We start from the raw sequence: 22,554 nt of genomic DNA, 5'->3' as shown, positions 1-22,554 counted from the left end.
AGTTGTACAGTTAAATCATACGATGATACCATTATGGCATGACGAGTGCTTGTTTATTAGTGAAATTGAGTTTATTGTATAGAAATATAGAGATCTATTCCTTTGCATAAAACAGCTATTAAAATGTCTATACGAGCATGTCAATATATATCATAACCGCTCGTGAATAGTATTATGAAGTCTATGCACAACACCAAAATAGGGTAAGTGTTGAAAGCCCCCAATTTCATCTTAATTGCTGAGAATTGACTTGGGATTCTTAACACGCTTACAGGCGTGAACCTTTGAAGTCCAAATATCCCTGGCCCTTGACCTTCAAGTCTTCTAGAACATTATACTCCATAATCCACTTCATACGCTCCCTCAATGCATCCGGGTTGAAGTTGTCGGGCATCTGGCTGAGAGAGTCTGAGCTAGCCAGCTTGCCGGCTTCGTAGCTGGTCCTTGTGACACGGTCTGTCCGGGGCTTGCGCAGGTCCTGGTAGAACTTGAATGCAGCCTCCAGGTCATCTGTCTTCCAGTGTCTAAGGACCGTTGCAAGGGAAATGCCGGATTCAATTGCCATACATGTTCCCTGGCCTATAGCGTACTGTTAGTATATGTCCCGCGATAGGACTAAACATAGATAGGATGCAACATACCTTGATGAGGAAGAGTCGAGTGGGCCGAGTCACCAAGCAGAATGATACCAGCATCCTTCTGTCCACTCTTCATCTCATACCACTTTTCGATAGGGTCACGCACATACAGGGCCTGTTTGAGCATCTTGCCGTCCTCGGAGCTCTTGCGCAGACCAGCAATGATATGTTGCACCTCTGGACACCAGTCACGGACGTGCCCCTGGAGAATATCAATATCCGAGCGCGACATCCAACTCTCAGAGTCCCATGTCTCAAGTGACTCAGACATAAAACCAATCACACCAGCACGATCGGTCCCCGTCTCCTGGTTACCAATAGGCAAGATCAGGAGATGGCGCTTGGGTCCACGGAAGTTCACAGTCTTGCGCAATAGTGCCGCTGTCTCAGTGGGTAGGTCTTTGTAATCGACGAATCCACGATAAACAACCTGACCAGAGTAGTTGGGGTCGTCTCCCAGGCCCATCTCCCGGCGCACATTCGACTTGATACCATCACAGCCGACTACAATATCTGCCTCGGCGATACTGCCATCCTGGAAATGAAGGGTATACGGTGCAGCACCAGCGGCAGTGTTGCGGTCGATGGATGCCAGGTGCTTGCCTAAGTTCAGGCTTGACTCCGGCACGCGCTCCTTCAGTGAGTCCAGTAGGTGAGCGCGGTGCAGCAGGCGCGCGTGAGGCTGCGAGAATTCACCAATGTGACCAACATAGTCTCCGGTCTTGTAGTCGTGGTATTCCATGTAACAGGGCAGCTTGCCAGAGGACTTGCGCGTCATGCTCTCTTGCAGACCGAAGGCGTCCAGGATGCGGTTTGCGTTCGAGGTGATGTTCACACCGGCACCGACTTCACCAAACTTTGCAGCTTGTTCGTATAGTTGCACGTTATTCAGGCCGGCGTACAGTGCGGCATTGAGGAAGGCCATGCCTCCTAGGCCGCCGCCGATGATTACGACTCGTTTGTCTTCGAAACCCATTGTGTGCGTAGGGGGTAATTTGATAATGGAATGTTGAGGGATTCTGAGATATTAAAAACTGGAATAGAATTGGGTGAATGATTATCGATATTCCAGGTTCTCAAGCAAGCTTTATGTATATCCGCTCGGATTTCCCCACCCCCAAAGGATTACCCGATGAACCGTCTTGGAGATCCCCTTCGGAGCATGCAGTAAATGTGGGATGACAGATGATCCCGAGATTCTACCTTGGATTTCCCGAGTACCCACGGGCTATAGTGCGAAATGCCATGTTTTCCGAATCTCGAGCATGAACTGGGAGATATGCAGTTTTGGGGACTTTTGATAGTCGTCATATTCTGTTTTATATCGCTCACAGTGATGGCGAATTCGGTAATGCGAAGCAACTCCCGAAGTCGAACGTAGATATTGTGCCTATGTATTTCTTGATAAAGTTCTGGGGATTTCAAATAGCTGATAACTAGCAAGTGTATTGTACAATTTAGTCAACCCGGATGATCTGCATCAGAATATAATAGAGGGTCATGTTTCAGATTCGGAAGCCCCCGCCATTTTGGGGGAGCCACATCCGAAAGCCCCAAAGCTGTCGGAGCGCCTTTTGATTGGTTCGCTGGCACCGGAGAACCCTCGGCATTCCAAAATTAGCTGACTCCGCAATATCAAATCATCGTGCCTGTCATTGGCCGGGTAAAGGTATTCGGCATTTCTATATAAACCCCGTAATTAACCGGTTTTTACTCCACAATTTTTCCCTTGTTCACAACGAAGCCCTCCAACGCGGAAATAGCCGCCCACAAACGATTTTCGGCTTCAGGGAAGACCAGAGAGCGCGGGCTGTAGAAGACCTCGTCATCCACTTCCTCGGGGTGGCGGGGCAGGCAGTGCATGAACTTCCAGCCCTCCTTAGCGCCACCGCGCTTAGCTAAATCAGCAGTGATCTGGAAGCCTTCGAAGGCCTTCATGCGCTTCTTGGACTCCTCCTCCTGGCCCATGGATACCCAGGTATCCGTAACCAGGATGTCGGCGTTCTTCACGGCCTCCTCGGGAACGTTGGTTTGGGTGAGCTTGCCAGCCTTGGCGAGACCCTCGCCAGCACGCTGAATGATTTCAATCATGTGCGCAGGGATTTCGTAGCCCTTAGGAGTAGCAACAGCCACGTCCACACCCATCTTAGTAGCACCAATGGCGAGATCGAACAGAACGTTGTTCGCATCACCAATCCAAGCGATCTTAAGACCCTCAAGGCCCAGGCTAGAGAGCTTGTGCGCCTGAACAGGGAAAGACTCGTAGATAGTCAAGAAGTCGGCGATGATCTGGAGTGGGTGGAAGGAGTCACACAGAGCATTGATCACAGGCACGGTGGAGTGCTGTGCCAGACCCGCGACGTCCTCGTGCTTGGCGACACGCGCAAAAATGCACGAAACCATGGACGAAATCACAACGGAGGTATCGTATAGGGACTCGTTGACACCGAGCTGGATGTCGTCCTTTCCGAGGAACATGGGGTGGCCGCCCATCTGAACGGCGGCGGCTTCGGTGGATACACGGGTGCGAGTGCTGCGCTTGTTGAACATCATGGCCACGGTCTTTCCGGAGAGTGATCCCAAAAGGCTTTCCGGGATAGCTCCAGACTTGATAGCACGCTTGTGCGAGGCAGCATTGCGGACCAGTGTGGCGAATTCCGTAGGGGTCAGGTCTGCAATGGAGAGAAGGTGACGGGGGGCGAAAGGAGAGGTGGGAGGTAGAGTCGGTGTCTGGTGGGCAAATCGTCGGATTCCATTAGCCTGGAGTGTTCGACGCAAAGATGAGGTGGAGCCGGCCAATTGGTTTACACTTTGGGCACCATAGCGGGCGGCAGCTGTGAGACCACTAGCCATGATGAGCTGGAGGTTATTGGTAAGGAATTGGAGTATTGTAGGAAAAGGAAAGGGAAAAAAAAGGAACGGGGGAGCCCTAGAAGTGAAGAAACCTTAGATGAGTGACTCAATAAATTAGTCTGGTGGATGTGCGAGGGTACTGATGCCTTGTCGCCCAATAATTCAGGTTCCAAGGTGTCTATTCTCCACAGTTCCAAGGTTCCGTTATCATCGGCTGATCGTCATCGAGGCCCTTACGTCTTGCCCCTTGCGTCTTGCCTCTCTCCCTCTCCCTCTTCCTCTATCTTTCTCTGTGTTGTGTGCTTTGGACTCTCCTTTTCATATACATGCTATCAGCTCCAGAGACTACAACTTACTGTGATTTATCCATACGTTTAGGGCCACGATGGCTGACGAGGCAGACCAGCCTCTGCTAGATGCGCAGTTTGGCTCCGAGAGAGCATCCGACGACCAGCCCAGGCCACCATATCAATTATCAACAGCCTCATCACATTATTCGCACCGCTCTGAACATAAATCGGAGGGTAAAACAGAGCAAACAATATCGCGATCTCACTCAGGTTGGGCATCGGATACGGCGACCCAGGTTCTGTTAGATGAGCAGTCCAGCCTTACTGAACGGTCTCCGGCAGGAGCATCCGACGACCGGCCCAGGCTATCATATCAATTATCAACAGACTTATCACATGATTTGCGCCGCTCTGAACATAAATCGAAGAGTAAAACAGAGCAAACAATATCGCGATCTCATTCAGGTTGGGCATCGGATACGGCGACCCAGGTTCTGTTGGATGAGCAGTCCAGCCTTACTGAACAGTCTCCGGAGAGAGCATCCGTTGACCAGGCTAGGCCGTCATATGAATTGTCATCAGAATCGACACCTTTATTACACCGCCGTGAAGATGGGTTGACCTACGGGACCGAGCAAGGATTGTCGCGATCATCTTCATTCGTATCACAGAAACCTCCCGGGAATGGTGTCATCAAAAAGCGGAACCGTGTACCGTGGCCGACGGTTATATCTCTCTCTATTTTAACGCTGAGTGTTTTGGCGATACTGGTACTTGCCTTTGCTGCTCCGGCGGCGGTTAAAGAATATGCGCAAGAAGCCGCTGTCTTCAAACCGACGGCAGTGTCAATTGATTCTACAACATCCAACGGCATTCGAGCTCGGATTCAGGGCGATTTCGTGATGGACTCGGGCCGCGTGAAGAATAAGTCGGTTCGAGGCATTGGCCGGTTGGCCACATGGATTGCTAGGGAAGTTGAGACGGGCCCATCGAATGTTGAAGTTTATCTCCCAGAATATGGGAATGTGCTTGTTGGAAACGCAGCATTGCCCTCCATCAAAGTGAACATCCGTAACGGCCATCATACCAATGTCGACTTCCTCACTGATCTAGCGGCTGGTGACATCCGAGGAATCCACGCGATAGCTATTGATTGGATTGAGGGAAGATTGGGCCGCCTTAATGTCAAGGGCAAGGCGACATTGCAGCTCAAGTCAGGATTGTTCGCTTTGGGAACTCAAGTTCTGACAGACAATATTATCATTGAAGGTATAGTGTATTTGGTCGTCTTTGGTACTGGAACATATAAGCTAACCCTTCTCAGAACATGAATTCCCTGCTCTGCCAACAATCAATATCCTCAAGCTGAATGTGCATGATGCAAACAGTGGTGCCATGGCAGTGGATGTCTTAATTTCGTCTTTGATTGATTCTCCCGTCGCTCTCACTGTTCCTGCCCTCGGCTTTGACATTCTGGTGCCAAACTGTTCACCCGGGGACCCTTATATTCTGGTCGCCGATGCGAAGACAAGCGCGGTAGATGTTTACCCTGGCAAGGAAACTGCAGTCGGCGTTGGTGGTCTCATCCAACAGCTACCCGATGCATTGACCTCTACCTGCCCAGGAAAGGAGGGTTCTCCTCTAGATCTTTTGGTTTCGAGCTTTATGCAAGGTCTCGAAACGACTATCTACGTTCGTGGATCTGATGCACCGTTGCCCGATACCCCAGCATGGATTGTCGATCTACTGCACAGCGTGACTGTGCCTCTTCCATTTACGGGACATGCGTTGGACAACCTCGTGAAGAACTTCACGATGTCCGACACACATTTCTCCCTTCCTAGCCCTTTCGCGGAGCCAGATTCTCCAGACTCGCAACCAACAGTGTCGGCTCTAGTGAAGGTTCTCATTGCTTTGCCAGAGGAGATGAATTTCCAAGTAGAAGTCCCGCAAGTTCGTGCCCTTGCAGATGTCTACTACAAAAAAGAGAAGTTCGGCGTGTTGAATATCAGCCACTGGCAAGACGCCAACTCGACACTGGTGGATGATCAAGATGGATCTTCTGCACTCCTTGTGGAGTTTGCAATCAAGGAAGCACCATTACAAGTCACAGATGACGGGCTTTTGGCAGAGGTCATCCAAGCAATGCTTTTCGGTAGCGAAACAGTCATACTGCGGGTCGCTGCCACCGTAGATACAAAGGTCTCAACTGGCTTGGGCCGCTTCGCCGTGCGAGGGATTCCCGCGGAAGGGAATGTACCCGTGAAGAGTATGTTTTCATGAATTAGAAGATCTTAGTACAAATCAAGAATATTTCGGCCATTGACCATGTCATAGCTTCCCTCGGCAACTCACTTAACCGAATCAATCCGGGCGTCGTCTCATTAAAACTAGAAGACACAACTGAATCTTCGATGTTGGTATCTACGCAGGCGAATTTCACAAATCCAACGAATTACTCAGCTACAGTCCCCTTCGTTGACCTCCTCATACTCTACAATGACACTGCTGTGGCCCACATCACCGCTCGGAATATCTCCATTGGGCCTGGCAACAACAGTTATGTGCCTATCGACTTCTTTTGGTGCCCGCTGGAGGCAGCTGGAGTAGATGGCGTCGAGGCAGGACGGGCATTATTTTCATCCTATATATCAGGTCAGTCTCTTATATATGGCATGTATTTCTGAGGTAGATTATGCTGATGCTTTCACTCAGGCTTGAATACATCGATCACCATCAAAAGCCATCAAAACACGATTCCATCTCTACCCGGCCTAGGCGAAGCATTATCCGTCCTCAACATTACTGTTCCTGTCCCTCGCATATCTATTCCGGGTTCCCCGGGAAGCGATGATGGGGATCAAAAGCCTCGTTTTATCCATGACGCAACGGTACATACCCCTTTCACTCATATCATGTCCCCACACGGAGAGAAGGAAGTTTTTACTAACACTTACTCACAAATCTAGTTCTACCTCTGGTCCTCCACAGCAGAATTCATCCTCTCGTCGCCTCTAACAGAAAACAATGTCCTAATCACCTCAATTGATGCAACGTCTTTCTATGAGAAAAATGAGCCAATTGGCCGAATCAATAATCGTGAACCCTTTGAAGTGCCGCCTGGTATATCCAGGAGTCCACGCTTGCCAGTCAATCTCGATGTGGGCGGGGTTGGGTACGACGCTCTGCGCAAGGCACTCGGTCAGTCGTTGGAGATGGATGCTGTCGCTAAGGTTGGGGTTCTAATTGGGAACTATATGGATGTCATTCTCTACCATGGTAAGGGCATTACGGCTAAAGTGAGGTTTTAGAGTGTATTGGAGGTCTTGGTCTTGGGTTGTGTTTATTGCTGCTGGATGGGCAATGTCCGGGTGCCCACGGTATTAGAATGACTGATGTATGGGGAATTCGCTCCATTAGATCAATTCCCGGCTATCTTTTTAGGGTGCATATATTGCTTACAGTTTACAATCAAAGATGAAAGCCAAGTTAAACCAGATAAAACTAAGAGCAAGGGTAGAGACATATGTCTAAATATATGAGACTAAAAATATCTCCTATTTTCCCAATCAGCCAAAGACTACCGTCTATACTCCTAGCTAGGTAGGACTTAGTTAAGCATGTAAAACCTCTCAAGCTCTACCTGGACGGGAAGAACAAAACACCATCCTGTTCTCACCCTTGAAGAGAACAACAAGCCCATTCTCAGAGCAGCAGGTATACAGCCTCGTGTCTAGAGATCAAGTTGCTCTACGCCGACATGTCCGCAATGAACACCTAGGAGCCAGTAAGTATATATGCTTGATATACTGAACATACATATGCTAACCAGAGCATGACTAGTTGGAGGAAAATTGCTTCACAACCATGGCTAGTTGCCCTCTTGTCTCTTCTCGTCATTCCGCTTGGGCGTGATCAGATACGATGAGTTTGTGGAAGTCCAAATCTTGTCCGAATTGATCTACCCGAGCTTGTGCGCTTGTTCCAGTACCATCTTATCCTCTCTGCGGGTCTCATTGTGAAATACTGAGCTGTTCGTTCCCTTCTGCTGACCTTTGCTATAGTCCCACCTGGGCATGTATCATTATTAAGCTATACACTGCAGAATGGACCTGATATATTGTGCATATATGCGCATGCTGAAGGGGTTCCTGGCAGTCCTACATTTAATTAGTTGAGCAATTAGATGGAACCTTTTTTTACATGAACATGCGTAGTATTCATATGTATTCTCAGGTTGTCACTGTGGGAAGACTACAAACTAAGGTCAATATTGAAACACCAGCAAATGTCATTAACACGATAGTAGAAATGTTATTTTTCTCTATGATTTAAGGCTTGAGAGACTATTGGAAGCAAGCATGATGGAATGGAGTATGTACAATCTCCAATCTAGGAAACGCCACGGATACCTATTGAATAACCGTACACGGCACTCACCGCCACTTGAAGTATCATAGCAATTTGTAGCTGAAAAAAAGCAAGGGATATGTATAGATGTGATGGGAACAATAATTGTTGTCATTTTACATACAATGGCTAAGCCATCGATTTTGAAATTAGGTCAATTCCACGGGAAAGCCATAAGATACACAAAGCCAAGGGACCAAACGAATCCTATTCGGGTATGTAAGTTTTTGAGTTGGAAATTCGATATATAGCTTAGCCAGGGGGCAGGGTGCTGGCATCGACAACGTCGGCAGCATCCTTCTCGATCTCCTCGCTGGGCTCACCAAGAGGAGAGCGGGGAAGGGCCATCAGACCGGTCCGGGTGGACTCTAGAATACCGAAGGGACCGATGAGCTTGAGGAAAGAGTCGATACGGTTAGGCTTGGCAGAGCTATAGGAGGTCGAATGAGTCAATTATGATCAAAAAGCAGCAGTCAGAACAGAGGAAATACTTACACCTCGACAATGCAGTTGTTAGTGCTGATATCCAGGATCTTACCACCGAACTGGTGAGTCAGGCGGGTAATGGCATCCAAGTGCTCGTGCTTGTGACGGAGAGCCTGACTCTGGGGAAGGTGGCGGGGGTGGTATTGCTGGGCGGTGTGGTCAAGGCTGGTGTGCTTGTGGTCCAGGGAATCTGGCGAGGTGGTGATCTCGCGGTGGTGCTGGAGAAGCTCCTCGAAGAACTCAGGGCCAAGAATAGAGACCTTAGCCAAGAGAAGTTCACGCTGCACAAGAGCGGAGTCGGTGTAGTCCAACACAGCCCAGACGGGGACGAGGTCGTCCAGCTGGCGGCGAGCCTGCTCGACGACACCATCCTGGCCCTGCAGCACGATGGTCATGCGCGAAAGATCCTCAACCTCGGTGTTGCACACAACCAGACTGTCGATGTTGAAGCCACGGGCGGCCAAGATACCAGACACACGGGACAGCACACCGGGCTCGTTCTGCACGAGGCAGTTCAGGATGTGCCGCTTGGGTGGGTTGGAGGGCGCCACGGGAGTCTCATAGAGAATGGAGGAGACAGCGGTGGGAGCATCCCATTGAGGGGAAGCATCGGAGACCGGCAAAGGAAGAGGAGAGCGACGGTGCAATGCCTTGTAGGCAAGAGCTGAAGTTGAGCTCGACGATGCACGAATAGTGGTGAATCGAGGAAGCGCAGCAGCGCGGGACCGGGCAGTAGCTGCAGCAGATGACAGCTGCGACGCTGACCCCAGGGACAGCGTCAATGGGCGCCTGAAAGCCATGAGGAGTTCAAGTAATGTGAATGGGTTGTGCGATGATTCACTCCAGATTCGCCCCGGGTATATTCTTTTTAATGGGCCGACCTCGGCGACCGCCCGCTGACTCAGAGTAAGCTAGACTTAAAGCGGTGTAGTGCATCTGCCAGTATAAACTGCACGTGATTTCTTACCACGTGACCTTCAATATTCAACTCATGGCCAAAGGAATTGCCAAGAAACCGGACCAACTCTTGGAAATGAGAAATATATAATATTCCTCGATTTCTCATCACATTGAGCTTTTCAATTTACTTATAATTTCCTCAATTTTGTCTTTGGTGGCTTTGTTTGTTGGTTGTTCGGCCTCCTCTAAAACTCCTTCCCGCAATCGCTCTGGGCCTTTTTGAGCTTCTCTTCCCCGACCTTTTCTCTCCCTTTTCACTCTGCCCCACCTTTCACCATGGCGGACGATGAACACCGAGTGAAGCGGTCTCGCTTTGACCAAACTGAACCTGAGCCCCGGCGCTCCCGTTTTGACCGACGCTCTCGATCTCCGTCCAACAGACAGTCGGAGTCGGCCCGCACACGTAGTCCGTTGAGCCGCCCGCTGAGTCGCAGCCCTGGCGCAGATACTCCAGCAAAGCCGTCTGCAGTAGATCCCGCTGCCGCCGCAGGTGCGTTACACTCGGGTCCATACACCGTCATAATTCAGATCATACGGCTAACTATTGTGGTCTTTATAGCGGCAGCAGCAGCTAAGATTAATGCGCAGCTTCAGGCGAAGAAGGGCATTCAACACGTTGATGTGCCTCCAATCCGCTCTGTGAATACACACCCAATTCGATTCGTTCTACCCAATTTCTTACAATATGTGACAGGCCGACAACACGACAGAGAATTCCCAGTCTCCCGCCGCCGAGGGCGCAGCGACATTGAACGCCGAAATCTACGTCGCAGATGGAGATTACATCAAGGACATTGAGATCAATGATCTGCGCAATCGCTATACCCTGACGAAGGGATCTACTCAGAAGATGGTAATTATCCCCTTTGTCACTTGCTGATATTTCAGTCATGTTCCTCATAGAAGATTGGGGTAGTCTGTATCTCGCTCTCTCATCGTTCTGCTCTCTTCTTTCGGACTGGATGAAGCTTACCCTTCACTAAAACATAGCATCCAATCCACCCTCTGTTGCATCTGCTGACCTCCGCTGCGTGACTTATAGATCCAAGATGAAACCGGCGCCGGTACGACTTCCTTTCATATTTTCAACTTTAGGCAAAGAAGGTCTCACTCACTGTTTTTTTCTCTTAAGATGTGACAACCCGAGGCAACTATTACCCCGACAAGAACATGGCGACTGCTGCGGTAAGGAATACCCTCAAAGATTGGCGAGATCAAATGCTGATTATTCTGGTTTAGAGCCCTCCCCTGTACCTACATGTGACCAGCACCAATAAGGATGGTCTGGAGAAAGCAGTCGCGATAATTAATGACCTGATGCAAAAAGAACTTCCGAACCTGGTCGACGAGCGACGCTTCCGCCGCCGGGAACCCGAGCAACAGGTTGAGCGGGATGAGTATGGCCGTGTATGGGACTATTCCTTTTCCCTTCTTTAATATAATGATTTAGCTAACCTCATACAGCGCAAATGGCCGGATGAGCGTATCCCCATCGATCTTGAGCCTATCCCCGGTTTCAACTTGCGCGCTCAGGTCGTCGGTCAAGGCGGTGCTTATGTGAAGCACATCCAACAGCAGACTCGTTGCCGTGTTCAGATCAAGGGCCGTGGCTCTGGATTCATCGAATCGAGCACTGGCCGTGAAAGTGACGAAGCGATGTTCCTCCATGTGGCGTGAGTTTTCATCTATTTTCTTACTGACTTTGTTTCTCACTTGCGTTTTGCCTCGCTCATTTCTATTATGAGCTTCTACTGACAGTTTTTCAAGTGGTCCTGACGCCAACGATGTCCAGCAAGCAAAGGAGCTTTGCGAGGATCTTCTAACCAATGTCAAGGAACAATACCAGCGTTTCAAGGAGAACCCACCCCAGCACAACTACGGTGGATACCGTGGTGGTGATCGCGGTGATCGTGGTGATCGCTACCAAGGTGGAGGTGGTGGTGGATACGGCGGTGGCTACAATAATCGCCAGCAGCATAATACTTCTTCTGCTAGCCCTGCAGGCCAGGCTGCCGCTGCTGCTTCCCCGAGCGCTGCTGCTACCCCCACTGCCGCCGACTACAGTGCCCAGTACGCCCAGTACTACGGCACTGCCGACCCCTATGCTGCCTACGGTGGATACCAGAACTACGTCGCATACTACCAGTACTATCAGCAAATGGCTGCCGCTCAGCAGCAAGCAGATGGCAATGCTCCGGCTGCTGCTCCGGCTAGCGAGGCCCCTCCACCTCCTAGCTCCGGATCCCCGCCACCCCCGCCTCCTGGTGCAGGTGGCAGCTACAGCGCGGTACGTTATTCGCGTGTCATTGATGCTAGTTTTGATTACTGATACATGAATTGCAGGTCCCCCCACCCCCTGGCCTTTAAGCCAGAATCTGTTTTGGTGGGTTAATGTTGTGCCTTCCGCTGCCCAGTCGTATTCATTTGACATACACGGCGAACAAAAGCATGTCCTGGTCGTTTGAAAAACGAGGGTGATACAGCGATTTCTTCTCGTTAATCTCTTCAGATCTTTTTGTCTTTGCTAAAGAAATTCTAGCAGTTTGCCTTGTGTCTAACCCTTTGATTTACCTATTTCCATACTCGGTAAACTTCATAATTGTGTTCATAATAAAAGGCTTGCTTATTGACAGTGGATTTCTTGCTATGACTAAACTCTTTAGAAGCGAGCACAGGTTGCTGAGCGGCCCAGATGCTTGATTCCATGTCTCTGTCTCTGTGGTATATGTGAAGTACAAAAAGCCCCCTCCCTGCGCCATTCATGCTGTTGGCGCCTCAAAAATGCAAGCAGAAAACTTAACAGAAGTAACAAGATGACAAGATGCCAAGAAAAATAAAGGAAATACTAAACCATGCAGCACAACTAAATAGAAGACGATATTCCTTAGTCGAAATCCGCGTATAGGAGAGCCATCTGAGTCTCAGATGCCATTTTCTCCCGGCGCTTCGCCAACCTGGCATGACCCTCCTTGCAAAAATCGCAGGCGAAGTCGCAAGGAGATGAGCTTGTAATAGACACGCCTTCCCTAGCCGGCAGTTGTGATCCCATTTCTTCTAGCTCGGAATCACCGAAGAATTCTTTGATCAGTTCATGTCTGCACCTCCTGATACTCTCACAGTACCGAATGACCTTGCCGAAGCTTTCGAGCTTGGCCTCTCGATTTTCGGGGCCATTCGCACGGTAAGATTCAGTATCACGGTAGATCATAGTCTCTATGAAGTTCCTCTCTTGAATTCCGTAGTAGACAAGCGAGGCAGCGGCGCGGCCGTCTCGACCTGCACGCCCTGACTCCTGAACAAAGCTTTCGAAGCTTCGGGGCGGTGTCCAATGCACGACAAAGCGGACATCTGGATTATCGATTCCCATCCCGAAGGCATTGGTTGCCACGATGATAGAGAAAGCGGGTGTCCTCTCCCCATTAGCGGGCTGGCACGGCCGAGATGACTTCCACGTTGATTGAATGTGCGCGCGCTTGGTGGCTTCCACGCCGGCGTGGTATGCCACTGCCGTAACCATCTCGTCCGAGGAAGAAGATAGCCGGCTTGCAAGGTGTTCGGCCATAGCTCGGGTCCCTACATATACGATTCCTGACATCGGAGGGAGTAGTGGCACTTCGCCGCCAAGTCGGGCCTCTCGCCGGGTTTGGATACCCTTAAGCCATCTGAGCAAGTTTTGCAACTGGCTGTCTTCTGCGCTGCTGTTGTCCTCAGCAAAGTCCGCGAGATATCGTACCTCGTAGTGAATATTTGGACGATCCGACGGAGTGTTGAACATTCGGAGATTTTCTAGATCCAACCCCAAGATGTTGATCATGTCTGAGCGAACCCGGGGTGTCGCAGTAGCTGTCAAGGTAGTAATTGGGACTGTCGGGTTGACGAGGTTCTTCCTGAACCAACCTAGCTCTTTGTAAGCTGGCCGGAAGTCATGGCCCCATTCACTTATGCAATGCGCCTCATCAATGGCAACGCGGATGAGCTGGCCTTGCTTGTGAACTATGAGCAAGCGGCGGCGGAAGTTGTCCGTCTGGCATAACTCTGGAGTCACATAAAGCAGGCGTGTGCTCGGGTGGCCGCACAGCATATCCTCAAAGACACGCTGTCTCTCATCGTGAGTAGTATTAGAGTTGATCGTAGCAACTGCCACGCCAAGAGCTTTCAATGTGTTCACTTGGTCAGTCTGTTAGAAATTAGCGTTTGACTACACACTTTCTAGGACCATACTCACCATCAATGAGAGAAGCGGACAGACGATAACAGTTACTAGAGAGATTGAAGTCAGGCTAATTCGTCAGTGAAGATAAGAGATGTTAAAACTCACAGCCCCAATCTTTGAGAACTGCAGGTAACTGATAACACAAGCTCTTTCCGAACGAAGTACACGCTTGAAGGAAGACATCCTGCCCTTCTATGACGGACGCGATCACTTCACGTTGGAGTGGACTATGTGGTGGAGTAAGTAAATTGACCCTTTTGCCTAGTTCGTCAACTCACCGGAAATCATTCTTTTTGAAGATATGTTTCAATACCCATCGCATATTGGCTGTTTGGCGCGTCACCGCTGGGTTATGATACATTACGGTTCATAGCAGAGATAGGCAGGTCAAAAGTGTTAGGTGAAAGTGCAGTAGAAGAAGATTGAATCTTCAACCGCGTCCCAGAACGCGGTGTCACGTGACGACCTTCTCCTTCCTTTCTGGGATTGATGGGGACTGCGATTTGGTTCACTTTTGCGCCGAGACTCCATGACGATGTAAAGAACTAGAGTCAATCTATAAACTGGACTTGGTATTCATGTAAAATAATGCATTTGCGCCAAAGACACGCTAGAAACCGAGGCGGTATATGGCAGATCTATATGGAAAATAATGTACAAGTGCTGAATCCAAATTTCAGCTGTTCTTCTTTCTTGTTCAGCGGTTCCGATGCGGATCCCTGGACATCTGTTTATCAAGCTCTTCCTTCACGGCAAAAACATCAATCGCCTTGCGCTTCTGTGGATGCCAAAGCCGTTCAAGTTGTAACCAAACCTCGAGGACCTCTTGGGGGCCACAACATGTTCCAAATGCTTGCAGAATAATGGTGATCATGCGACGCCCAACGAAGAGACCGTTCTCGAGACGCTGCTCTGGGTCCCAGACTTCTTCTTGCTCTGCTTCGCCTGGGAACTGCAAACGAGGGTTGAAGACCTCATCTACATCAAGTTCCTCTATCTCCGTGGATTCATCTTCTGTTTCATCTAGCTCAGGCTTTGCGCCTTGTTCATTGTCTTGAGAAGCATCCATGGCAGAGCCCTCATCAGTTCCTTCGGATCCCTGTGGATTCCCAACTGTATCCTCTGTTGGCAAAGCCATGTACAATCCGTTGGGAGAATCGGTCACTGGTGGCTCCTCGAAATCGACTGTCACGCTCTTAGCCAATGGGTTCTCCCAAGTCATCTTCCGGTGGTTCAAATTTAAATTTAATCCACGAAGTCTTGCATTCGAGTCGCGCAGAGCCCGGATGTACGCATGCCATGTTAGCCGAAGATTTTCCGCACTCCACTGCTTTTTCCTCCGACCATGAAGAGCGAACCCTTCAAAAAGGAACAGGTAGATTATAGCACGTGGTGGGACGACAAAGGTCTTCTCCATGTCACGCATGACAGCCATGAAGCTATCAAGCTGGCCGGTGTTGTAGGCATAGTGTCGTAGGAAGATATAAAAGGTTCGCGTGTCGGGTGCAATAGAGAGAGAATCCTGGAGAGCACGGTGGTATTCTGGATACTTCTCCTTCAGTGCTGATGACTTCTTCAATACGCGGCCCAACTTTCTAGCTCTTTCCCGATATTGGGGCATGTCATAGCTCAGGTTTGACCCACGATCGTGGGATCCATCGTCCGAATGCGAAAGGCGTTTGTTGTTGCTTGATTGTTTCTCTAGCATGCGTGCGTAGAGCTGCTCTGCAGTTTGGATGTCACCTGCCCGAAGGAAAGAGGCAACGAGGCAGTTCATGACAACTGTGTCGACAATCTCGCCCGATCTCACAAAATCGTCGAAAGTCTCTCGAATACCTTCAACATCCCGTATCATCCCGAAATAATAAATTTTTGATGTCTTTCCGCAGCGTGAAAAGCTCAGACCCCGCTCAGTCATTTCCTCCTCCAGGCGATCTGCAACTTTGAACGCACCGGCTTTGATTGCGATGTCGAACAGGATGTTGAAGACCACCTCGTCAGCCTTCACTCCAGCGATATGTTCCATCTTCTGCCACATGCCCACGGCTCGGATAAGATCTCGTTTCAAAACCTTGCCGTTAGCTCGGCCAGAAAGATGTATCGCAGAAGACCAGAGTGATCGGGATAGCGGGAGTCGCGCGGTTACCATGTCGTCCACCAATGCCAAGTAGCGACGAGCATCTACCCACCGTCGATCTCGAGGATGCGCGAACAAACGCAAAAGAGCACCGCGAGTGCGTTTCGAAAGCAAAGCTACACCCGGGGCGGGAATATCTCTGTATAATCGGAACAGGTATTGAGTGGACGGGTTTGGCTCTTCCCACAACGTTCTGACCAGCTTCTCAACCGAGTGGATTTCCATTTGATCGGGCGAATCATCTTTGTACGTCTTTTTGTAACGCGAATATGGCGCTACAGCATTCACTGCTTCCTCCCAGTCATAACCCGCCAAGGACTTTTCGTACAGTTTCGAGGTAGAAATGTGTTTCTCCTTCTCGGGATGTAGCCATGATGGGAAGGATTGTCGGGGGTATTTGTCAGGCAATTTGGGGTCAATGTCGGTTTTGGTGTGTTCTGTTATCTCTATTCTGCGGTCGAAGTCGTATGTAAAATCAAATCTTTCACAATGGGTCTGCGATTCCGCGTCCGCATTCTTTGCCGGCCACAACGGTATATAGTCGTTGTCTGTCTCCATCTCCTCCTCCCGTGACTCGGTCTCAATATTATACTCCTCTGTATTATCATCATTCGTACGTGCCAATCCGTTGCTGATCAATCTTTTGGGTTGCGACAGATGAAACCTTGAGCTTGAATACTCTGGTTGTCGTTGGGGTGGTAGCTGTCTGCGACTGGTGGCGCCTTTGCCCTGAAATTTTCGTAAATTGTGATCCGAGGCACTCCAGGCTACTGTCGACAACCCCCGACGATTCGGCGAGTGTTCGTGGCAGAAGCTTGCCAGAACCAGCGAGCCGACAAAAATATCTGCTATTGACGCGACGGATGGGCGAGGACGACGGGGACAGAGTCTTCGGACCGAGGAGGCATAAGAAAGGGGTTTCGAAGGAGGCATTGAGGTTTGTCGAAAGAGAGGAAGCTCATCCAAGGCCTGCTTGGGGTGAATTCGCAGGCTTGGCGAGCTGGGGGACCTATTTGGATGAGGCATGAGATGACAGACATCGTGACATTAGGTAGGCCGCATCCAAGAGAAAGCCCTTTGCCACTCGCACAAGAGAGAGCCGTCTACTTTCTGGGCGCAAAAGCAGACAAAGGGAGAGGGGGTCAAGATTCGGAAGACGTAGGAGTGTTTTTCTGAAGATGAACGGCCCTGCACTTTCTGGCCTGGCGGAGTCCATCCCTCGACCAATCGGAGCCGCCATTTGCCAATCCCATCTTTTTCGCTCCCGCATCAACCACCTCGTCCCCCTGCAGCGCATATCTTGTCTCTTGATTTGCTGTCTCCAGTCGCATTCTTCTTTCGTTTCAAGTTCTTTCAGCTACCGGCTGTTTCCGACTGCCATGGGCAAAATAAACCTCACAGCCCTCCGGGTGCGACAGACAGCACTCAATCAATTCGCCAGTGGAAAGACTAGCAAACTGCCACAATGGGTCAGTGTGGTCGGCGAGATCCCTCCTGCTGAAACACTCATTCGTACCCGCCCTCCTCAGCATGAGCTTGTCCAGCAGCGGTTAAAGACCGTCGCTGGATCATCGAAGCCGCAGGTCGTCTTCCAAGTCCAAGAGAAGCGCAGAAAGCCCAAGAAGCCTAGTCGGCTTTTCCAACCTGTCGAGCTCAAATATGAGGAAGATCAATTGCGAACCCAGTTCTTCCGCGATCATCCCTGGGAGCTTGCCCGGCCCCGTGTGCTTCTTGAGAGCACTGGCAAGGACTTTGAACACTACGATTGGAGCCGCATCCAACAGCCAGGGAAGCGGTTAGACGGTGAAAGGTGTGTTCCCAATGTTTCCCCTTTGAATGCATTTGTTTTTCTTTCGCGAAACTTCTCCCGATGCTAATGTGTTACTTTTCTGGTACTAGTGTTGTCCAGCGACAGCTGTGGCTTTTGAATAACGTCCCGGATATGAACAAGAGCGCCGCTTACGATATTGCTCGTCGAGAATTCTACAGACTTCGGTTGCAGGAGGACATTCAACGTCGGGTGGCTGCGGAAGAAGCCGCGGCATATGGCGCAGAGTTCGGACCATCATACATGGACATTGGCATGAAGATGGAGAACGAGCAGTACGACAAATGGGTTGCCTGGGCCCGGGAAACGGCTCTGATCCAGGACCAGCGGAAATCAGCTCTCAGCGGCGCACCAGATCTGGGAGACACTACTGAGTCAAGTGAGCACGAAGCCGAAGAAGCAGAGGCGGTCACTCTGTAAGATTCTGAGATGTTGGAGTGGGCTCGAAAACCATTATGCTACGCCTCCTTTTTAGGAGCTTTTGATCCCCTAGTCTTTCATATCGATGGCCTATGTATATTATTTGATCTGTTCTGCTGGGCGTTGTGCTTCCCTAGCTCTATTTACGCGATAGCACATGCATTGTTGGTCAATTCATTTCTAGGTGTCATAGTTAAGCCGTAGCTCTTAAAATATCACTAAATATAGTCCTGGATATTTCAATATAGTGACGCAGGCGGAGTTGAGACGCAGAGCTGCGGAGGTCCGGTGTTTGGGCGTGTTTTACCCAATCAGAGGATTTCCAGCCTCGCCCAACTTGAATGTCCCCAATTCCCTTCATTCCAGGAGACTCGGTTTCGTTTTGGTTATTCGCGTCAGCCTTACACTTAAGACGTTTTTTACTTCGATAACAACATTCTTTGACCTGCCAGATCCCCGTTGTGGCCAATCTCTTTATCGCGCCCGCGATTGTCAACCTCCATGAGAGCTTCATTGTACTCTTTCACTCGGTCTTAAACCAATCTGCTCTAAACTCGACCACTTCATACCCGATATATTCGTTCCGATCCCTCTTCCTCCACTCCGACTCCACCCAAACGGCCGCCTCGAGCTCCGTTCTTCCGTCCAACGTCGTGACAGCCCGCCCCTCCCGACTTAATCACAACCAACGATGCTTTGCGCAGGTGCCCGAAGTGTGTTCATATGGTAATGGTCGCTGCATCTGGACATTATTTTGGCTTTTGGCTACATCAATTCATCAACGGAAGTGCTGCTTCGAGGTGTGTTTTGACCGACAATATTTGGAATTTTATCAGCCATGACATCCGCCATGACTCGTCCTGAGGACATAATACGTGGGCCGCGCTTGAACCGTGGCGAGACAGACGAAGATGAAATAGAAAATGGAACGCCAGAGTCTGGGGGCTTCCTAGCATCGCAAAGCGATGATTTTCCGTACCCAGAAGAGGAAAGTCGACCAGGGACTGCTTTAGGGGATGCCCCGGAGAATACCAGCAAGCAACCGACGGGACCGAAAACCCTTAGCCCGGAGGAAACCATTGAGCTAGCGCGACATGCCGTTGAAAGTGGCATTCAAGACACCAAGCGTTCCCTGGCAGGCAGCGAGGCCGTCACAGATGTGGTCAAGCCTAAGTTGACCATTGACCTTGGTCATTCACACATTGCTAGGATCCCTGAACCAGTAGTGGACTTGATCAAAGATGAGGTCGAACGGTACGTTGGAGCCTTGCCTTGAACTGTTATAGTGAAGTATTCCGTTGCCTGTTCATAGGCTACGGCATCACTGCTCTGAACTATACTGATTACTATAAAGGCTGTCTCTATCGAACAATCAACTTTTTCACATCCCCTATCGCTTCGCAGAGTGCTCGCATCTACGCTATCTCAATATCAGAGCAAACAACTTCCGTGAATTCCCCAAAGGAGTATGTACAATGATAAAGTTGCCTTATGCTTGCATTGCGCTAATCCTGCTTGCTAGGTTTACAAACTACCATTACTCGAAATTCTTGATTTGAGCCGAAATAAAATCAAGGAGTTACCAAATGAGATCAGCAAATTGAAGTCATTGCGAGTTCTCTCAGTGATGCAAAATCGCCTCATCGACCTCCCAGCTGGCCTCTCCGAGATGCATAAACTTCAAATTTTCAAATGTGTCGGGAATCCTCTGCGAAAGCCACTGCGTGACATACTAGAGGAAACCGAGAACGACGCGACACCATCTGGGATGACCGACAACGAGAAAGAAGTTGCAGCCACGACCAAACTCAAGAGATTCCTTATGAAAACACGACAACAGACGAGTACACCCGAGCCAGAAATCGTTGCTTATACAAGGTTTGTTCATACTACGGTCTTCGGGTGGATACAAGCTAACTCGGTGTCAACGCAGTGATGGTTCTTTTGATATTAAACCGGTACCAACACCGATACCCTCAAAGCGGAATTTGAGTGGCCGGTTTCCAGTAATTCCTAGCACTGGTGATAGCTCCACAACCTCATCTCGGTCTCCGTCGATATCACGGGCACCGCCAATTCCATTAAAATCACACTATCGCATGGCCTCTGGACAGCAAGGCGCTACTTACCACCTGCCTGGTCTCCAAAGACCTGGTGTAGCGCCTCACTCTGTCAACGAGCGTAATCGAAGCAATAGCGAGGGGATAATCCAAGGATCATCGGTTGCTCGTAGCAAAAGAATGGGAGTGATCACTCGGAAGAATACTGATCTGGGTACATTGGATGAAACGCGCCCATATCGAAACAGCCATCTACGGGGTCTCAGTCATGGATCTGTGCTTCGACCGCGCCAGGGTGCGCCGCCAATAGCCTCGAATGACAGTACTCCCCCAAGTCCCACCAGCCCAAGAGAACGTCGGCGTCCGCGAGATGGCTGGGTTAATCGAATGTCTAGTCTGCCTGAACACAAGGGTGAGCGTGGATCCGAGGAACCGATAATCAAGAGTGCAAAAGGTATTCTTTTTGCTCTCGCCCAAGTTCATTCCCATATTGATACATTGATCAACGTCATCAAGCATGATGACACCAGACGCCACAGCCTCGAGCTTGTCTTTTATAATGCTTCCTCGCATGTTGACCAACTCAACGATGCCCTCGAGAATGCATCAAATACTTTGTGCAATGACCTAGAGTCAATCGCATCAGTCACAGAAACGGTCAAACGTGAATGCGAGACGTGCATCTCCGCCTACATTCACGTCGGCACGCAGCTACGCAACAATGTCGCCAAGATCGTTTCCAACGGCGATCCGCGCTATGTACGATCGCTGATGCTGACGATGTTCGGCAGCCTAGTGGAGCTACGGAATGCTTGCGCTATTCTCAATGCTCCACTCCAGACCACCAACAAACGTGGCTCTGCTACAAAACGCCTGGCTGGGCCAAGTAACCCACTCCCCTCGGTCCCAGACCGATCTCAACTCCCCCTGGTCACTCCAACAAGAGATCCCGCCCCACCCACACGACGACTGCGAAGCGACACGACAATTCGGCACCCTCAGTACCCTATGACTATGACTTCCAATCAGACTAGCATTAGCTCTCCTGGTTTCTTTGCGTCGTACGCACGCAGTCGCTCGAGTAGTAGATCGAACATGATTAACGCATCTATGCCACACTCGTTGGCAACCCCTCGCTCAGGCGAAACTTTCCCTCCTATGCCTGTTCCCGGAGTTCCCCGGGTCAACACACTGACTGGACTGGATGAGAACGAGGAGGAGCGAATCTTCGAAAAGATCTTCCATCAGCTGACCGCTACATACCATGCCGCATACGGGGCACTTCCACTGGCCTGTCGGCAATTCGTAAGGTGTCTCGAGGCTGCCCAACAATCACGCGACTCAGAGGGAATCCAAATCCTCTGGAACAACCTCATCCGTCGATGTCAGTTTTGCCTGGAAGTTTCAGATGCCCTAGGACAGCGCCTCTCGACCATGAAGATCAAAGAACCAGGCGGCGGACTTCGCAACCAACGCGAATTCTGGCAGCTATGCAAATCATTCATGCAATCGTTCGTCGACCTAGTGAACGAGATGCGCGAGTTGAGAAGTATGCAGCTTCTACCTGCCGACGTCATCATCCTCTTACGTCCAGTCCAAAAAGCAAGCCGGGAAGCAGGCCGCTTGATCGAGGTATCCCCATGGGCCTACCTTGCAGACCCGGACCGCCATCCCCCTCCTAATGCCTTGTACGGCCCTCCGCTACAGACCCCACACCTGCAACACCAAACCTCCGTCTCAACCTCCGCCCTCACTAACAACCCCTCTTTCCAATTCAATATGATGTCGCCCCCGCAATCAGTTACCGTCCCTGCCACCCCGCTGAGCGCGGCGCTCGGCCCCGCTGCACAAGCTACTGTCCCGTCCACGCCAGCCAGTGCATACAGTGACAAATTCTTCGAGGGGGATGTCTTCCAGCGTGCTGACTCGCTTCTCTCATCGAACCAAGCACCATTTTTCCGTCGCTAAGCGACTATGAAACATTTTTACGCTCCATCTCAGAGAAGTTCGTTTTCTCTATGCGTCATGATTACTCCCCCCAATGCTCATTTTATCTGCAACTTATGATTATGACTATGAGAAATCTATCGTGCATGCCAGCAGCGTTACTTTGGTGGTTCCTTGTCACACCATCTCTGTCCTGGCATTCCGATCCTCGATCTGTATTCTGTTTTTCCATGATTTAGCGGGTTGATCTCTTTTGAAAGAACTGAGCTACAAGCAATCTATCGTGCATGTCATTGACTCTTTCTTGATTAT

The 22,554-nt window shown here is 50.1% G+C and overlaps 9 protein-coding genes across 9 annotated transcripts; 4 read left to right on the top strand and 5 right to left on the bottom strand.

Annotated features, from left to right (window-relative positions):
- Window positions 1-268: 268 nt before the first annotated feature.
- Window positions 269-1,614, bottom strand: N7537_004836 (uncharacterized protein; the record flags this gene model as incomplete). The annotated part of the gene is made up of 2 exons (XM_056895893.1): window positions 269-579; window positions 642-1,614. The coding sequence occupies 2 exons, from the start codon at window positions 1,612-1,614 to the stop codon at window positions 269-271; spliced, it is 1,284 nt and encodes a 427-aa protein (XP_056755641.1).
- Window positions 1,615-2,348: 734 nt separating this feature from the next.
- Window positions 2,349-3,491, bottom strand: argB (ornithine carbamoyltransferase; the record flags this gene model as incomplete). The annotated part of the gene is made up of 1 exon (XM_056895892.1): window positions 2,349-3,491. The coding sequence occupies one exon, from the start codon at window positions 3,489-3,491 to the stop codon at window positions 2,349-2,351; it is 1,143 nt and encodes a 380-aa protein (XP_056755640.1).
- Window positions 3,492-3,876: 385 nt separating this feature from the next.
- N7537_004834 (uncharacterized protein) lies at window positions 3,877-7,092 on the top strand (the record flags this gene model as incomplete). The annotated part of the gene is made up of 5 exons (XM_056895891.1): window positions 3,877-5,050; window positions 5,106-6,050; window positions 6,119-6,436; window positions 6,497-6,672; window positions 6,751-7,092. 5 exons carry the CDS (start codon window positions 3,877-3,879, stop codon window positions 7,090-7,092), a joined length of 2,955 nt encoding a protein of 984 aa, XP_056755639.1.
- Window positions 7,093-8,443: 1,351 nt separating this feature from the next.
- N7537_004833 (acetolactate synthase regulatory subunit) lies at window positions 8,444-9,477 on the bottom strand (the record flags this gene model as incomplete). Its single annotated transcript, XM_056895890.1, has 2 exons — window positions 8,444-8,621; window positions 8,687-9,477. The coding sequence occupies 2 exons, from the start codon at window positions 9,475-9,477 to the stop codon at window positions 8,444-8,446; spliced, it is 969 nt and encodes a 322-aa protein (XP_056755638.1).
- Window positions 9,478-9,913: 436 nt separating this feature from the next.
- N7537_004832 (KH domain-containing protein) lies at window positions 9,914-12,004 on the top strand (the record flags this gene model as incomplete). The annotated part of the gene is made up of 9 exons (XM_056895889.1): window positions 9,914-10,127; window positions 10,197-10,276; window positions 10,332-10,490; window positions 10,680-10,701; window positions 10,770-10,822; window positions 10,877-11,044; window positions 11,102-11,310; window positions 11,405-11,924; window positions 11,981-12,004. 9 exons carry the CDS (start codon window positions 9,914-9,916, stop codon window positions 12,002-12,004), a joined length of 1,449 nt encoding a protein of 482 aa, XP_056755637.1.
- A 517-nt stretch (window positions 12,005-12,521) lies between these two features.
- Window positions 12,522-14,211, bottom strand: N7537_004831 (putative RecQ family helicase RecQ; the record flags this gene model as incomplete). The annotated part of the gene is made up of 4 exons (XM_056895888.1): window positions 12,522-13,814; window positions 13,863-13,897; window positions 13,956-14,077; window positions 14,129-14,211. 4 exons carry the CDS (start codon window positions 14,209-14,211, stop codon window positions 12,522-12,524), a joined length of 1,533 nt encoding a protein of 510 aa, XP_056755636.1.
- A 336-nt stretch (window positions 14,212-14,547) lies between these two features.
- On the bottom strand, window positions 14,548-17,013 carry N7537_004830 (pentatricopeptide repeat protein; the record flags this gene model as incomplete). Its single annotated transcript, XM_056895887.1, has 1 exon — window positions 14,548-17,013. One exon carries the CDS (start codon window positions 17,011-17,013, stop codon window positions 14,548-14,550), a length of 2,466 nt encoding a protein of 821 aa, XP_056755635.1.
- Window positions 17,014-17,366: 353 nt separating this feature from the next.
- On the top strand, window positions 17,367-18,235 carry rsm25 (mitochondrial 37S ribosomal protein mS23; the record flags this gene model as incomplete). Its single annotated transcript, XM_056895886.1, has 2 exons — window positions 17,367-17,797; window positions 17,887-18,235. The coding sequence occupies 2 exons, from the start codon at window positions 17,367-17,369 to the stop codon at window positions 18,233-18,235; spliced, it is 780 nt and encodes a 259-aa protein (XP_056755634.1).
- Window positions 18,236-19,073: 838 nt separating this feature from the next.
- N7537_004828 (uncharacterized protein) lies at window positions 19,074-22,263 on the top strand (the record flags this gene model as incomplete). The annotated part of the gene is made up of 4 exons (XM_056895885.1): window positions 19,074-19,489; window positions 19,590-19,701; window positions 19,758-20,113; window positions 20,169-22,263. 4 exons carry the CDS (start codon window positions 19,074-19,076, stop codon window positions 22,261-22,263), a joined length of 2,979 nt encoding a protein of 992 aa, XP_056755633.1.
- Window positions 22,264-22,554: the final 291 nt, after the last annotated feature.

This window comes from Penicillium hordei, assembly GCF_028827395.1.
Source record: "Penicillium hordei strain IBT 12815 chromosome Unknown utg000002l_segment0_segment0, whole genome shotgun sequence".
Classification (NCBI taxonomy): domain Eukaryota; kingdom Fungi; phylum Ascomycota; class Eurotiomycetes; order Eurotiales; family Aspergillaceae; genus Penicillium; species Penicillium hordei.
The sequence above is the reverse complement of the archived record's forward strand: the minus strand, read 5'-3'. Positions and strand labels throughout refer to the sequence as shown.